The sequence below is a fragment of the Falco biarmicus genome, chromosome 4, assembly GCF_023638135.1.
Source record: "Falco biarmicus isolate bFalBia1 chromosome 4, bFalBia1.pri, whole genome shotgun sequence".
Taxonomy (NCBI): Eukaryota; Metazoa; Chordata; class Aves; order Falconiformes; family Falconidae; genus Falco; species Falco biarmicus.
In genome coordinates this window covers 105690071-105706741 of record NC_079291.1, presented here as the reverse complement: position 1 = coordinate 105706741, position 16671 = coordinate 105690071, and the positions used below count along the sequence as shown (strand labels likewise).

At 56.8% G+C, this 16671-nt stretch overlaps 2 protein-coding genes across 3 annotated transcripts in view; one reads left to right on the top strand and one right to left on the bottom strand.

Moving 5' to 3' along the window:
- Window positions 1–874, top strand: part of DNAH1 (dynein axonemal heavy chain 1) — a 64764-nt gene extending 63890 nt beyond the window's left edge. Inside the window, 3 exon segments of the mRNA XM_056335106.1 lie at window positions 63–158; window positions 160–298; window positions 607–874. Of these exon segments, the coding sequence (XP_056191081.1) occupies window positions 63–158; window positions 160–298; window positions 607–728 (357 nt within the window). The 3' untranslated portion in view covers window positions 729–874.
- Window positions 875–1043: 169 nt separating this feature from the next.
- BAP1 (BRCA1 associated protein 1) lies at window positions 1044–15336 on the bottom strand. 2 transcript variants are annotated; one of them, XM_056337093.1, is made up of 17 exons: window positions 15209–15336; window positions 11241–11270; window positions 11086–11140; window positions 10224–10356; window positions 9722–9841; window positions 9176–9237; window positions 8950–9092; window positions 8015–8093; window positions 7162–7285; window positions 6723–6840; window positions 6137–6324; window positions 5668–5801; window positions 4587–5059; window positions 4293–4453; window positions 3456–3548; window positions 2872–2944; window positions 1044–2579 (listed from the first exon to the last, which is right to left on the bottom strand). In XM_056337093.1, the coding sequence occupies exons 1-17, from the start codon at window positions 15243–15245 to the stop codon at window positions 2446–2448; spliced, it is 2157 nt and encodes a 718-aa protein (XP_056193068.1). In that variant the 5' UTR covers window positions 15246–15336; the 3' UTR covers window positions 1044–2445. The 2 variants fall into 2 exon arrangements, with proteins under 2 accessions (XP_056193068.1, XP_056193069.1); XM_056337094.1 differs by having other exon boundaries at window positions 4347–4453.
- Window positions 15337–16671: the final 1335 nt, after the last annotated feature.

Here is a 16671-nt window from a genome sequence, read left to right as displayed (position 1 = left end):
TCCCTGGGGCTGACCAAGGGAGACGCCTCGCTGAAGTGCCCTGGGCCCGCTCCCCTCTGCAGGTAATGAAGGAGTCGGTGAGCCAGCTCACTCGCCACCCTGCCCAAGGCTGCTACATCCACGGCTTGTTTCTTGAAGGCGCCCGCTGGGACCCCCGCTGCCTTTCAGCTGGCGGAGTCGCGCCCCCGGGAGCTTTACACAGAGATGGCCGTCATCTGGCTGCTTCCCGGCCCCAGCCGCAAGCCTCCAGCTGCTGGCACCTATCTGTGCCCGATCTATAAGACTCTCAATCGTGCAGGTAGGTGCCCTGAAGATGGATCTCCAGGATAAGCGCTAGGAAGGGCAGCCCAGGAGAGGCTACAGGAGTTCCTCCTGCCACACACTGGCATGGAGCGAGGCAGCGTTGGCTGAGACCATCCAGGAACAAAAAAAGATTTCTCCTGCTGTGGTCGTGGAGCCTGAGCAGCCAGGCACCCTCGCTCTGCGAGCAGTGCCTCTGGCCAGGGGATCGCACATGGGCTCACGGGTATGGGGCAGGGGTCACAGGTCAGCGTGGTGCAGCAGGGTCTGCAGTACCACCTCCTGCCGTTGTTTCCCCCATTACAGGTACGCTGTCAACAACAGGCCACTCCACCAACTACGTGATTGCTGTGGAGATCCCTACTAACAAGCCCCAGAAACACTGGATCAAACGGGGCACAGCCCTAATCTGCGCCCTGGATTTCTAGCCAGAAAACCCACCAGCCCAGGAGGGGCCTGGCAGCCTGAGCTGGGGGCTCTGCCATCCTGCGCAGAGGTGTAGCGGGTGCCAAGTGCCAACTGCCAGCAGCTGCTGCCCTCTCCTCCTGTTCTCTGCGCTGTGTCAATAAATTAACTGGACTCCACCAGTATCACATTCACCCGGTGTTGCAATCCCTACACTTACCTGTTTTTTAGCACCACAGAAGTGCTGCTGGCAGGGACAGCACGGCCCGGAGCCACGTGCTCAGTGCTCCTGCCTTCCCTCGCACACCCCTGCCTTCCCTCGCACACCCTGCCTTGGCTGGCTGTTACAGGATAGCTTTATTCCTTCAGACAGATCCATTATTTACAGCACTTGATACTAGACACAGCAAGAGATGGGATTTTCTTCCCTTCAACAAATACCGAAAGAACAGCCTCATTCCATAGTCAAGACCTGTACAAACTTGCACATTTGCAAAATTCAGTCCTCTCCCATGACAGCACCCCTCGGCCCAGCTCTGCCTCAGGACACCTCTGGAGGGGTGCTGACCTCTGGCTTCTCAGTTCGGCTGGGTTGCTGGGGACAGGCCCAAGACCATGTGCAGGAGGTGGCAGGCGAGGGCCAGGCCAGGCGCTGCGGCAGGGAGCAGGCTGCTGCCCACACCAGTGAGCTCTGGATGAGCAGCTTTGTGCTCCCGCCACTGCTTCCACCCTCCCCTGCAGCCCCCATGCCACCCCGAGTGTTGCAGCACCCAGGCACCTCTCCCCACGCTGCAAGGCTTCACCAAGGGACTCCACACCCAGCGTCCACCCCGGCACAGTGCCCAGCAGCACCGAGGCCACCTGATGAACTTGGTCTGTTCGTAATTGACAGGGATTCAGAACTGGGCCTGGAGCAACCCTGTGTGACCCACCAGCACCGCCAGGGCCAGAGCTGGTCCCTAGGAGAGCAGCCATGGCAGCAGAGCCACGCGCCACCCCCCAGCACCACCACCGAGGGCTGGGCACAAGGCCCAGCTCCAGGGACAACCCCACCCCCCCTCCCCTGGCACTGGGGGTGGCACCAAGCCCAGAGCTGCGAGGGCTGGGCAAGGCAGGACCTGCACAGCCACCCAGGGGGCGGTTCTGGAAACCAGGTAGCAGGGAGGCAGGTGAGCGCAGGAGAATGGGCTCTGCCCAGGAGCCACCTTGCTCGGCAACGGCCAAAGCAGGGGTCAGAACCAAAAATAACTTGGGGAAGGGAGGGAGAGGGATAGGAGACAGACATAGATGGCCTGGGGAAGCGTAGAGCTGAAGGCCTGGACACAGGAGGACACAAGCCACAGCCAGCTGCAGCCAGCACGACCTTGCATCAGCATCGCCGGTGTTCACCATCGGAGCCGACTCGGGCCAGGTGGGCTCTCCCTCTCCTGCTGCAGTCCTTGGCCACAGTGCCGAGACACAGGCCCACAGCATGTGTGTGCTGCCGCAGCACGCTCAGGCAACTGGGCACGCCAGCTTGCCTTCTGCTGCGGCTGCAGGGACTTCCCTCAAGACAACATGTTCCTGCCTTTCACAGCTCAGGCTCAGAGGAAAACCCGATTTCTCTTTGTCCCCAGGCTCCACGTCAGCTGAGGGCTTGTCACTGTGGTCCGTCTTCCTTAGGCAAAATGTAACGTAGATCCAAGTGCCACTGCCCAAAGCCACAGAGCCCAGCTGCTTCTCACAGTCTTGACTCCCAGGCTACTGACGCTTGGCTTTATACGGGCGGGAGCGTTTCCGGCGATCTGGCTTCCTCTGCTTGTGCAGCCGGCCGATGCTGACCCCCTGCCGCCTGCGGACCGAGATGTTCTGCTCCACGAGGCTGGCCAGCATGCCTGCAGGGTGAGGCAGACAGATATGCCCACACTGGAGCGCTGCTATTGCCCATGCAAGGGTGCAGCCCTCCCCCTCTCGCCCCAAACCCATTAGTGGGCTCCTCCTGGGACTGTAAAATCAGAAGAACATAGACCAGAGATGCGCAGCTCCCCAGACTGAGCGCTACCCTCATGCCCCAGGGCAGGGTGAGCTTCCCAGGCTCCCAGCTGCTGCTCTGCCACGCTCAGCATGGCTCCCGCAGCTGAATCGGAACCCTGCGCTCCACCCCCTCGGCCGCACAGCACAGCTCACCTTCCTGGGCCAGCATGGAGATGAAGGTACATATGAACTCATCGTAGTTGTGGGTTCTCCTCTGGTCGTCGATCTACAAAGAGAGGAAAAATTCACAAATAATCCACAAATGGGTGGCACGGATGAAGGAGAGCTCAAGGCTAACAGTGAGACCAGAGCAGGCAGGGACCCACCTCCCAGCCCTGTCCTGTCTAGTGCACGACTGAGACTGTCCTCATCCCGGTTCAAATGCCAGCATTTTCCACAAAGTGCTGCTGGGGAGAGGCGAGGGTGGGCAGGGGAGAAATCCTGCCAGGCCTTGCAGCAGAGACTGCCCCCCCCCGCTTCCTCCTGTCAGTGCTGCTGTTCAGCGGTGGCTCAGCTGCAGCGCTCCCCATCCTCCTCAGGCTAGTCAGTGCTGCCCAGGGGCTTCAGTCTGTCCTGGCGGAAGCTCTGCCCCGTAAGGCTGGTTGGTAATGGGAAAGGGACCCTGAATACTTCCCATCGCCATTCTCAGCTGAACCGCTCTCCCTTCTCTTTGGTGTAAAGGCAGAAGCATTCGGGGAGCTAAACTGGCAATGCAAACAAGTCATCAACAAACAAACCTTGAATTTCTTCCTCTTCTCCACCTCTTCCTTCAGGCACGCCTCATAGTTTGCAATCTCTGCCTCCACACACTTGAGCAGTGCCAGCAGCTCCTGTCAGGATCAAGCAGACCAAACATGAGCAGACAGACCCCTGCCACAGCACAGGAGCGAGCTGGTAAGTGGCTGGGAAAGGGAGGATTTGTCAAAGTAAAAAACACTTGCCAGGGTAGGGGGGTGGGGGATCAGTTCACTGTAGGGAATTTCTGAGCCAGGGGGTGATCAATCAGGCAGCACTACGGCCAGTCCCAGAGGAGGAGCTGGGTTCTGCTCGAGCCTGGCCCAGCCCCGCGTATCTGGTTCTCTGGGACAGGGGGAAGGGTTGTGTGCATGCCTGAGGGACACCCCAGGGCCTGGTTATTCTCGATAACAAAATCTCAAGACTTCTCTTTCGAGTAAAACAGTTTCTAGCCCAGGTCTCTTCCAAGAAGCTCTTGATGTGCTTGTGCTGCCTGAGCCTAGTCCTGCCTTTGCTGGCGGGCACAGGCAGTGAAGGTACCAGCAGGCTGGGATTTGGGGGTGCAGGGTCCCACCAGCCTCTGGCTCAAAGGAGAGCAGAGCACAGCACGCCCAATGTCTCGGCTGCAGGAGACAGCAGCTCTGCTCGCTGCCAAGGCAAACGTCCCTGCGATGACGCAAGGCACACCACCTGCGCTGCCCTATGCCTGGAGGCACAGCTGCTGCGACACGTGAGCGGGACAGCGTGCACACGCAGTTCAGTCACTGCCAGCGCTGCTGCATCTCTGGGTGAGCGCAGGGAGCTCCAGGCTCCCAGGGCTGTCACAGCACAAAACTCACCTTGGGAGAATACTTTTCCCCCCCAGGGTGATCACTGGTCCTGCCAAGTCCCACCTTCTCTTTGCTGTCACTGGCCTCACTGCCCTCCTTCTCGTCCGGTTTGATTGCGACTGGGGCCTCTTCACCGGGTTTGATGGAAGGCGGGGAGCTTTTACCCCCATCTGTGGGCACAGGAAGGAAGCATTAGGAGCCATCAGCCACCGTAAAGGACCAGGATCCACTCCCGAAGTCAAAGGACACTATCCCACCACCACAGGGGAAATGCCACCCTTCCAAAAGTTGGCAGGCACCTACCTGCAACAGCCAGCGGGCAGAACACACCGTCCTCCGTGAGGTGTAGCAGCCCGGTACTGATAACGGGCCCCAAGTCCCTGACAGCCCGGTTGTAGCGCATGCAGTCAACACGCAGCAGGCCGTCCTCCTCGCCAAAGAGCACCTTGGAGATGTGGGAGGTGACGGGGCTGGAGGGGCGGGTGGGGTTGGCCGAGCGGATGGGAGAGCGCAGCGGGGAGTTGAAGGCGCTGCCAATCTCCGAGGCCGTGTCCGTGCTCTCGTTGCTGGGGGTGGGAGAGGGCTGGGAGTGGGTGACCACCGCCACGGCAGTGCCCCCGCTGCTCGTCTTGATGGACAGGGGAATGGAAAGATCCTTTTGAGATTCCTTCAGTTTCTCAGCCAGGACATTGATGGTATTGGGCTGGAGGACGGAGAGCTGGCCATCCGCAGCCCCCGCCACATGCTCTTGCTTTACCTGCCCTTTCCTTTTGTACCTGCCCGGGAACACAGCGGGGAAGGTGAGTAGCTGGTAGAAGGAGGTGGGGGCCCAGTGCAGCCACTGGCAGCTCTGCACTCAGCAGTCCAGGCTGTCTGCTGGGATGAATCAAGGCCTGACACATTTCTAGGTCATCCCCACTGCCACCATCTTCTCTGGCAGCACCCCAATACCACTGAACCGCTCAGCTGCGGGTACCTGTACGCAGCTAGGGGGGCACAGCGCGCTGCATACCCCTGCTCTTCTTCCAGAAGCCCCAAAAGCACCCTCTCTGCGACCCCACCTTCCTGACCTTGGCAGCAGTCTGAGCACACCACCACTGTCACCAGGAGCTGATCTGGCAATCAGCACTAGGGAACTGAGGTTCCCCAAAGCTGCCAATACACAGAGCCAAAACCGCGGGCTGATTGTGAACAGCTACAGCAGGGCTTCACACGGTCCAGCAAGCGAACAGTAAAACGGCAGGCAAAGAGAACAGCCCTGACGGCACACGCAGGTGCAAGCTCTAACACAACTATCAGCGCTCAGGAAAGAGATCTGGAAGTCACCCCCACTGGTTCTGCAAACGTCAGCTCCCTCCCCGCCTCCCTCAGCTCAAGCCGTCACCTGATGGCCGAGCTGGTGTTACGAACTTCATCATCGTCATCGTCATCATAGTCATCCTCATCATCTGAGTACTGCTGGTGCTGTCGGACTGGGACCCGGCTGCGACCCACTCCTGCTGCAAGGTCTTCTTCTTCCTGCAACACACAGTTGCTGATGGCCTGCCAGCAGCAGGGCAGGGAGGAAGAGCCCAGCGGTCACATCCTCAGTCCCCCTGCCCCTTCCAAGAGGAGATGGGGGACTCTTCCCCATGCTTGCTCAGCTGACCCACATCAGTGCCAACCTCTTTTGCCAGGACAGCCTTTATTTACCCTCTCACCTCCCAGCCTGGGTGAGTATGAGGGCAGGCAGGCTGAAAGGGCAGGCGAAGGGCTCCGACCAGCTGACAGCCACAGTCCCACAGAGGTGAGGGATGGGAAGTAAAAAGCTCAGCTCGAGTCAGGCATGCTGCTGGCCTGGAGCTCCAGCTTACCTGCATGGGGGACTTGGCGTAGTTGTGATTATCCAGGAAGGCTGGCAACCTCTGCACGATGGGGTTGGGGTTTCCTGGAGGTGCTCCATTGATACTGCTCGCTGACGTCTTTGCTGCTGGTTTGGATTTGTTGGGTGGGCTCTGCGTGGCCACAGGGTGGCCCTGGCTGGTGGGCTCGTCGGTGCCGTCTGCCATACAAGCACAGCACAGCCTTTCATGACCAGCACCATCACTTTTTACTCAATGTCCTCTGCCACCCTTTGCCCACCCCATGTAAAAGAAGAGCTCTTACACTCCACCAGACCATCACACCCACTTCCCGTTCCACCTCCAGCTGTCACCACTGCCCCCAAGCTTAAGCTCTCCTGTTCCCAAGCTCCATGTCTCTCCAACACTGCTCCCAGGCACAGAAGCATCTACCACACCCCAGCACAGTGCATACAGAGCTGGGCTTGGAGAAACAAAAGCGAAGCTGACCATAAAACAGCCTCCAGCTACAGGTCAGCCAACCGTTGTCACCGGCCCGTGCTCACTCCACTACAAGCCAAGCTGGCTGGCAGGTTCCACCACTGGTACAGGGGTCTACCTGGGTGGGTGCTCTCCGGAGTCACAGTCTTTATGCTGGCTGGCTTTGCCTCTTCAGGAGGCTGAGACTCCTGAGACTTCTGGGTCTGGATCAGCTCAGGCTGAGTTACTCGGATAAGCTTGAAGGCAAATGACAGATAAGACACTGAGTGCTAGACCGAGATAACCCAAACCACATCTCTCCTGTTCAAGCACCGTAGAACAACTCATGAGGGTGGGCCAGCTGCTGACCACCTGTATCAACCAATAATGCCATGGATAACCTCCCAGGTGAGCAGCAAAAGGCCAAGCAGAGAGGCCGGTTAATTCCTGTTCCCAGAGATTTCCCAAGGCCAAAAAAAACCCCAAAATCCGGGGCCCCCACAGCACAGGGAGATGCCCTGAAAACAGCCTATTCCTACCCCAGGCTCACAACTCCCTCAGAGCTTGGGCTGTCCTACCTGCTGCAAGGCCTCCAGCACAGTCTGGCGGTTCATCTTCAGGATGTGCAGTTTGGACTCATACTTCATTCTCCGATCAGGCACCACCGCCATCAGGTTGAAGCGGATGTCGTGGTACGGCTCCCTGCAGGAAGGGACAGCAGCCGTCAGGCACGAACTGGCAGGGAAAAGCCCGTCTCCCAGCAAGAGGGGCGAGCAGGCTGCCAGCCATACCCTGCACACCCCCCGAGGGCTCCTTCCAGGCAGCACCTCCCCTGCCCTGGAGTTTAACACCAACACACAGGAGGCTTTTCCTCCAAAACCAAGTTCACACTGGCTGAAGAAGCAGGACAAAGCTGCTTCAGCCACAACACAAAACACCCGTCACAGAATCACAGCTTGGTTGGGAAGGGACCTGTGGGGGTCATCTGCTCCCAGCCCCTGCTCCAGCAGGGTCACCCAGAGCCGGTTGCTCAGGACCATATCCATACAACCTTTGAGTATCTCCAAGGATGGAGACCCCATAACCTCTCTGGGCAACCTATGCCAGCACTTGGTCACTCCCATGCCCCAGCATCCAAGAATCCCAGCTCAGGACCAGAAGCACCGTTCCATCTCCTATGGACTCGAGCTAACAGGAACCTGATCTGGCCCCTCTTAATCCTGCGTGGCCATTTGCAGGGACTACCCTGCATGCTCTGAAGGCTGGCAAATTACATGCAAGAGAAGGCGAGGAAGCAGCACACCGGCACCTCTCCCCAGGCAATGTTCTCCACCCCCCACTTCCACAACTTGTCACACAAAGCCCACAGTAGAAATAACCCAGGGACGAATGGCAAGGGGCCAGTGCCTGCACCATGGCCTGGGTCATTACCCTGCAGTGGCCAGGCCGATGCGCTCCATGATCACTCTCCTGGCTTTGTCCGTCCATTCCTCATCGTCAGCCCACGGCCCTGTGATAACGAGACATTAGCTGGACTGAGCAACGCAGGCCAAGGCTCCTGCTTCAGACTCACAGAGCAGATCCTGCCACCTCCAACAGAGGCAACGTCGTGGCTCCCTTACATACCAGGGATCAAGCCAAGAAGGGGCCCAGGAAGCAGAAGGACCGTGCTGTCAGCCCATACATGGAATCCCCTGCTTCTGCCTTCCAAATGGAAAATGGGAGCTATGTGCTGGGCAGAAAGGTGAATTTTGAACCCTACAGACCACAAGCGATTCAAGGCTCGGGCTTATAAAGTCCAAGGAAATCTCAGCTCTTGCTGGGATCCACCTGCTGCTGGATCTGGTGCCATGCTTAAGTAACCCAAGCACACAAAGCGGGTACCTTACCAAAGAATCTAACAGACAGAAGCAAAGTCCTAGCAGGGATAACTAAGTGTCTGAAAGAGAGAACTGAGTGGTCAGGTTGTAAGAGATGGGAGTAACCCGAGCGGCCTGCTGGGATCTGCGTTGGGATCCTGTGCCTCATCACACAGTGGTTACTTGGCACAAGGGAAGAGTAAGGAAGAGACAAGTTCTGCTTGCAATACTGAGTTATTTCAGAGCTGCAGAAGGACCTCATGACCCTGAGCAACCAGGGAGGAAAATACAGTGCAATGCATACAGAAATAATTGCCTTCTAGACAGTCCCCAGTGCGTAGGCTCCAAAATGAGCTGTCAAAACTCAGGATGAATCTGGGAGCCATTGGAGTGATTCTCCACAAACATCAGCTAATGCTTAGAGACAATGAAAAATAATACATACATTTGGACATACCAGGGTGTCTATTCAACTCTGTCAAAAAGTAGGGACAGGCAGGTTCTTACCATGGTCAATGGGATAGACCTTCAGCCCATCCAGCTCAAACAGCCGTCCCTTGATAGGGACATAACTGACAAAATGAAAAGCCTCCATGGTTCGCACAGCACTGATACCGTTCTGCTTTTCTGGCAAGTGGCGTGGCTCCGGCCTGCAAAGGCAAGACAGGTGAGAGGTCAGAGGAGAGTCTGCCGCCTCCGGCGAAAGCGAGCTGCGTGACACCCGCTCACTCACCTGGCATGGCTGTTATGGGCCTTGGCCAGCTCTGGGGCATTGCCGATGGCATAGCCTTTGCTCTGCAGCAAACAGGAAGAGAAGAAAACAACTGAGAAGCATCAGGCAACAAACAAAATGCTTCACCCACCAGCTCCCTGCTCCCTCTCTCCCTCCCTCGACACACAGCACTGGGAGAGCAGCTTTCACGCACACCCTCTGCTCTGCTGAGTTACAGGTAAAAACCACACAATTTCCGCTACAGAAATTACAGTTGGAGAAACACAGACTTCAAGATAGGTCTGAAGGTAGGAGAGAGAACTTTTGACCATAGACTGAGCTAGGGAATAACATGACAGAAGGCTCAGAGCTACACCCAGAGTAAGGGGACCAAGGCTCTGAGCAAGGCAAGGTAGGAAGATGAGTGAGAAGAGGCAATACTGATGTAGCGTGCAGCCACAAAGGCCTGGAGAGGAGCCAGCTTGTTAGAGCATCATCCTGAGAGGGGAGCGAGAGGCAGATTCACACGCACCACCCATGCACAGCCCTGCACACCCCTGCCCCTACCTCAGGGCTAAATCCTTTGGTGAAATCCTTCATGCGGCTCAGCGTGGGGCCCAGGTCGACATTGTTGCAGTTCAGGAGGACACTCAGCAGGGCGTGGGTGGCACAGGAATTGGGGATCAGCTGGAGGGTGACATAAGGACCATCTTAACCGGCAGGAACAAGGAAACCCTTCAACAACCCCTCAGTATCAACAATAATCAATGAAAAGTATTACCAAGAACCAGATGTGAGAGCAGCAACCTGACCTCAGCTCTCAAGAGAAGGAAGGTCAGTCAGTGCTGTTTAGCAAGCCACACCATGTCCCATGAGCATCTGCTCACAGTGCAGGCCACAGACAGGCTCGCAGCGCTCAGGAAGCTCAGGGGAGAGACTCCCAGGAAAGAGGAGCTGCCTTAGGACCATCAAGAGCAGTACAGCCTCTCAGTACCATGTTGGTTCCTTGAGGTATCACATGAGACACACACATACACACACGCACACTCTCCCCTTGCCTCTAGCCTACCTGGTGAGCAAAGAACATGTTATTAACGATGTCATCATCAATGACCGACGTCTCATCCACCAGGGTAGAGACCTTTCGGCGTGATCTGCGCTCCTCAATCCACTTGAACAGGAAGATGAACCCATACACAGGGCTGCAGAGAGAAGTCAACAGCTGCATTGTTTTGGATGGACCACATCAGTGGGGCTGCTCTGCCAAGCGTCTGTTTCAAACCGTGGGCACAGCAAAGAAAGAGGAAAAGCAGAACCACCAACCCCATCTTTCTGGAAGTGACCATCCCTGCCACAAATCCCCCCAGCCTCACATCACCGAGGACACTCTCCTAGGCTAATGCTCCAGGCTCAGACAACAATCAAGCTTGAAAACTTTGGGATTTGAGAGGTCTTAAGAGGCTCAAGACAGAAAAACGGGAGGTGAAATTCACCTCTGGACACTGACTGACCTGCAGAACAGTACCTGACCACCCAACGACCTGTCCTTTTCAATGTATGTTGTATTCATCTTCAAGAGGAGTTCAGACAATGGCTTTTAAGAAAGCAACAGCCTCAAAGCCACTTCAAAGCAGCGAGACAGGGAGAAAGCCCCCAGTGCAAGCACGCTGGTTGGCACTGCAGCTCTCCATGGGGAAAGGGAGACGAAGCCCTTGAAGTATGCCCCCACCTGCCCCCACGAGGTCTTTCTCAAGGCAGGAGATTACCTGTCTGCCCCAATCCTGATGAGGCACTCCTGGTTCATCACTTCCAATGCTGACCTCCATGACCAACAAGCTCACACAAGCCCTTCTGAATGCCCAGCAATGAGTTCCCAGGCGCACAGACACATTCTGCTTAATAAAACTCGTACTTTCATGCCTGTGACTTACCCTTGGCATTTGCTCTGCAGGTCATAAATCTCTTCAACCTGCACTCCCTTGACCCCTGCAAACAAAGGGTAGAAGCTGGTGTAAAGGCACCCAGAAAGGACTAGGAGTAATGTTGCGCACAAAACAGACATCCCAGGAAGGTTTCTTGCACTCACCAAAATCTTCAACCAGGAGTGTGAAGAGACCTGGAAAGGAACAAAACCAACAGGTAGGCTACTTGTAGCTGAAGAAAGCAGAGAGGAAACTTGCTGCCACCAGCCCCTGGAAGGTTCCACATGGTCCCAGACCAAGGCACAGCCAGAAAAAATGCAGCACAGCAGCACCAGGATCACACTGACTCCCCAGCAGCAGAACTGTTGAGCCCTGGCTTGCTGCAGAGGTGCTCTGGCTCCCTTTATCCCTCCATCTCTGTTCACCATCCTCTTCCTCGAGAGGACCTGAACCAACCCTCCCCTGCCAGAGCCCAGTGTAGCCAGATCCACTTTCATCATCCTGACCCACTGCAGATGACCTGCCAAGAAGTAAATCCCCACCATGCACAGCAACAGGGAGCACCTAAATGACATGCATGCTTCTAACTGGAGGGAAACAGAGCTAGATTCATCACAGGATATTTTAAAACAAGGCAATTTATGTCCTTGTTAGTGAAAGACAGCCAGTGAAGGGTAAGCCAGCTCACAGCAACAGGGCTGCGGGGAAGTCCGAGTGTCAAAAGGCTCATCTTCATCTCCTTCTCTCCTGGGGGACCAAATCCAAGAGCCTGTCTCCAGTGTCTACAAAATTCCCATTACAGAAGGACATAACCAGAGATACAGAGACAACAGCAAAGAGACCAAAGGATTATTAGACATCAGCAACTGAGCAGCAGCTTCCACTATGATGCCGTAGCAAAGGCAGTTGGCCTAATTTTCAGATGGTCCCCCTGCACCCGGAGTTAGCGAGCTCGAGACTGGAATAATAAATAAATCTGCTTCTTTCACTCCCATACAAAGGCTGCTGAAAGCCTGGGAGGAAGTCCAGGGAATATCAATAAGAAGGATTCGATCCTGAGAAACATCCCTGTAAGCAACAGATTTAAGGAACTCGATGTAAGTGGCTCGGTCAAGAAGGGAAGAGCCCAAGGGGCTTCCACACTGAAGTGAAAATTACTAAAACAGGGAGGAAACTTCTGGGAGCAAAAAGTCTTCATTAATTTAGCAGAAAACACTGTATTTCTTACAAAATTGTCAGTGGGTAGAAACATGCTATGGAAATAACATGCTTTGAACCAGTGACAGCCTCCTCACCCACGCAAGGCCATTACACCAAACCCCAGCACCTTTCTGACAGAGATGGTTTTGCTCAAAATACTTGATGCTGTGGAGGGCTGTGTCGTACAGGTGACAGCTACAGAGACTTCAGGCAGTGCCACAGCCTCGCTGTGTTCTTTGCAGCAAGGCGCTTAGGGCAAGCGGTCCTTGCAGACCATAAGAGTCTTCAGATGCTCATTACAGCCATGGCTCTTGTTCCCTCTTTAGATGGCATCTGTTATGGAAGCAGGAGTCACAGCTGCTTACAGGTAGAGTCTCTCAACTGTAAAAGCTTCCGCAAAAGTCAAAGGCCTCACTCCTCTCCAGTTTCAGCAGTTACAGTCTACTGATCACAGCAAAACACATGATGTGAGATGTGAACCATATCACAAGCTCTGCCTTGCAGCCAGTGAAGATTTGCATCAGCACAAGGCCTTGCAAACACAAACAACCATAAATGCTGAAAGCAGCACTGTTCCTACGGGTACCACCAGAAGGAGAAGACCAAGCAGGACTTCCAAGCTCGCTATGGCTCAGCCCAGAGCACTCCCACATCCCTGCAGCAGCCCTCCAGGACCATGCACTAGACCGGCAGGGCTGCACCAAAGGAGACGGGAAGCCAGCTGTTGCATGCTTTCCTCCAGTCTGATCAACATCGCTGCGTAGTCAGAGAAAGGATGAAGCCAAACTTCTCCAAGCGTACCATGAAAGGACAAGAAGTGATGGGAACAAGCTGCAGCAACAGAAATTCTGCCTATACACCAGAAAAAAAACAATTCTTCACTACCAGCACAGTCAGCCCTGGGACCAGGGTGCAGAAATCTCCTTCTTGGGCATATTCAACCAGACATGGCCACAAGCGACCTGAGCTACCCTTGAAGTTAGCTCTGCTTTGGGCCAAACACTTCCCGGGGTCCCTTCCAACTGAGTTTTTTTCTCCACTTCATTTCAATACTTTGTATTACCTCAGCATCCATAAAAGGCATGATCCTGCTGCTGCCATCCCTCCTGGAACACCCAAACCCCTGTCCCAAATCATTTGGGTCAGCTGGGAGAAACGTTCTGGTGTCCACAAGCACACATAATATTATGCCAGCAGCCTGGAGGTTCCCAAGGCTCCCCTCTCTGCCCAGCAGCCGTGGCAAACAGCCCAAATCTGGATCTACCGACCCTTCCTGAGCAGCAAAGTTTCAAGACCTTCAATCCCAAGCCCCGTGTCAAGGGCCAGGCACCTTATGGGATGTGCTGAAAGCCAAGAGTAGCGCGTGGTTCATTCCTAACTGCTGTCTGAGCTGTCACCTCTGCATCCAAATCTCCACACGTCCAAAGGAGTACAGCTGCAGTGTTCTGAGAGTCTGTCTCTGCCCAGCCAGATTATCTTCCAAGCAAATAACCTTCCCTCCCAGGTGCAAGAATCCAACCCATGTCCTGTCTTTGACATCATCACAATGAAGAAGGAGGAAGATGGGAACAATTTCGGCAATTCCTGAATACCAGTAAAAAGAACATAAAGAGCAGCAAAACCTGGGGTGACGGGAGGCTGACAGCAGATGGAATGCTTCGCTGAGCACAGGAAGATGGGTATAATGCCAGGGGTCCAATTTCCTCACTCAGCCTCAAAACCACACCACCACATCCCAAAGACCGGCTCTCAGCCTCCCAGGGGATGATCCCACATCGCGCTACAGCAAGTCAGAGACGTTAAAACAACACTCAGCCAATGCCTCAGCTGACATTGGCTTTGGCCCTCAAATCCTATCCCACAAAACAAAGTCCAGGACCCCACCACAGAAACCACCTTCTCCAATGCAAAGGGAAGGGGACAGCTGTGACCATCCTGGTGCTGGCTGCTCAGGCACCATACCAGGCTCTTCAGCACCTTTCCTGGACTATCTGGGGGAGAGGGTTTGATCCACCCACTCAGCTGCAAAGTGACAACAGTATCTGACACACATGGGATGGAGATGCCACCCTCACATGCTCCCAACTGACAAAGGTTGTCCTCAATCACCCATGTAGGTCTGGGGCAACCACCAGTCAGAGCTGCTTCTGTAGCAAGGGGCATCCCAGATGCATGCCTCTCCCTGTATTTCAGCGATATTTCAGGGTATATTTGCAAAAACCAGAAATGCTTCATGCTACACCCTTGCAGCATTTCAGATGTCTTCCACAGAGACACCTGGCTTTATCAGATCACATGCACACAGAGGTGTCTGGGGTACCTCAGACCTCATGTACAAGTACTACCAGAACCCAGGACCTACTCTGAGCCTTCACCACGCTCCTGCAGCCCTCTTCGCCCCATCCCTCTTCATCACCATCATCACGCACCTCAACCTCCATACCCCCCGTCCTGACATGCCCTTTCCTGCCTGCCCTACACGCTCATAACCTCTCCCTACGCCCCCATGGGCCACGTCCCATACACCACAACCCCACACACTCCCCTTTCCCCCCAGGACTCACACTACCCCTGCCCCACACACCCCTCCGTGCTCGCCTGCCCTCCCAACCCTCTGCCCGCACCCCCAGGCACCCCCCTGGCGCCCCCAGCAGCCCCCCCGCCCGCCCCAGGCCCTCCTCCCCCCCGCACTCCCGCAGCCCCTGCCCCCCTGCACCCGCACGCTAGGCCTGCGCCCTGTAACCCTGCCCACGCACCCCCCACCCCAAGCGCCCCCCCGGCCCAAGCTTCATCCCTGCACCTCACACCCCCCGCCTGCCCCTCAGGGTCCCCCCGGCCTGTTCCTCCGGGCCCCCGGCCCAGGCCCCACCCCGGCCTACCCCTCCGGGCCGCTCCGCCAGCCCCCCGGGCCCGCCCCCGCCCCGCCGCTCACCGGGGTCGCTCTCCAGCTCTAGCCAGCCCTTATTCATCTTCCCGCGGGCCGGGGCGCGCCGCCATGTCCGGCCCCGCCACCCGCCCCGACTCCGGGCCCCGCCGCCGCCGCCGCTGCCGCCGCCCGCCCCTGCGCGTCATCGCTGCGCGACGCTGCGTGACGTCATCGCGCCGCGCCACGGAGGTCCCGCGGAGGCGGGGGAGGTCTGGGGGGGCCGGGGGGACGGGGCCTCTCCCTGCCCCGCCCCGGGGCTTCGGGCCCCGGAACCGGAGCGCTGCAGGCCCTCCAGGCCGCGCATGGGGCTCGGCAGCCTCGGCCGCCCCGTGCGGCCTGTGGTGAGGGGCTGGGGCCGGGGCCTGTGGTGAAGGTCCCGGGCCTGGAGCTGGGCCTGTCGTTAGGGGCTGGGCCGCCCCGGCTGGAGGAGTGAGGGCTCCCGGTGAGGCTGAGGCCAGCCGTGTTGGCCCTGACCCTGCCAGCAGCTCTGCTAACGCCGCCTCGGAGGCTGGAAGGCGCCCAGGGCGAGCGTGCGCCCCTGTGCTATGCTTCCTTAGGAAGTGACTAAAAATAGGAGCCGGATCCGTGGCGGGGCCTGTCCCCCGCCATGGCTTTGTTCTGTGGCCGTTCCCACGCGCACCCCATCCCCCAGCACTCCCCTCATCCTGCTCCTGGCCCTGGAATAGGGCTCAGCCAGCTGCGCCAAGGCCCAGGTAGGGCTTGTTCCCTCGTGCAGAGCAGACTGGGGGCAGCGATGCTGTATCTGCCCACTGAAGTTGTCTCCTTCCACCCCCGGGAAGGCTGAGGATGTTCTCATGTTCATTCAGCCCCTGGCAATTCCTAGGGACCCAGGTCGCCTCCATTGGCTGGTCATCGTGAGAGACAAGGCTGGAACTTGAACACTTTTAAAGCCCTCCTACTCCAGCCTTGCTGATGTAAACCTACCCAGGAGTGTCAGGCTCGGCCACCCGAGATTTACTGGGGGAGAGAAGGGGGAGGCCCTTTCAGGGACCGGTTTCTTCTGTATTCTGCCGCAGCTCACCTCAGGGCCAGGTCCTGCACACAGCAGAGGCCCCGGGACCCCCTCTCTTGCTGCCTCCCCTGGGGTGGACAGCCCAGCACCTGCTCTGCTGAGCGCAGGAGGTCACTCGGAGTGAATGGGGGGTGCAGACATTTCAGCCATGTGGCTCATTGCAAGCATTTCGGAGCCATTAAATCCAGGCCCTGAGGACTGAGGCTTCTGTCTCTCATTTCTGGCTTTACAACCATGTCCCTCCTTGCCTCTACCTGTTGCTTATCGTTCTGTTCCCCCCAGGCCTGCAATTAACTAAATCCATGTACTCGGCTCCAGCCTGGCCCATAAATCCATGCTACTGGCTCCACTCCCCTCCATGCAGGACGTGTCCCAGCCTGCCAGCCCCACCACAGCTCTCCCATCCCAGGAGACACCCCATGCAGGCACCCTGAGT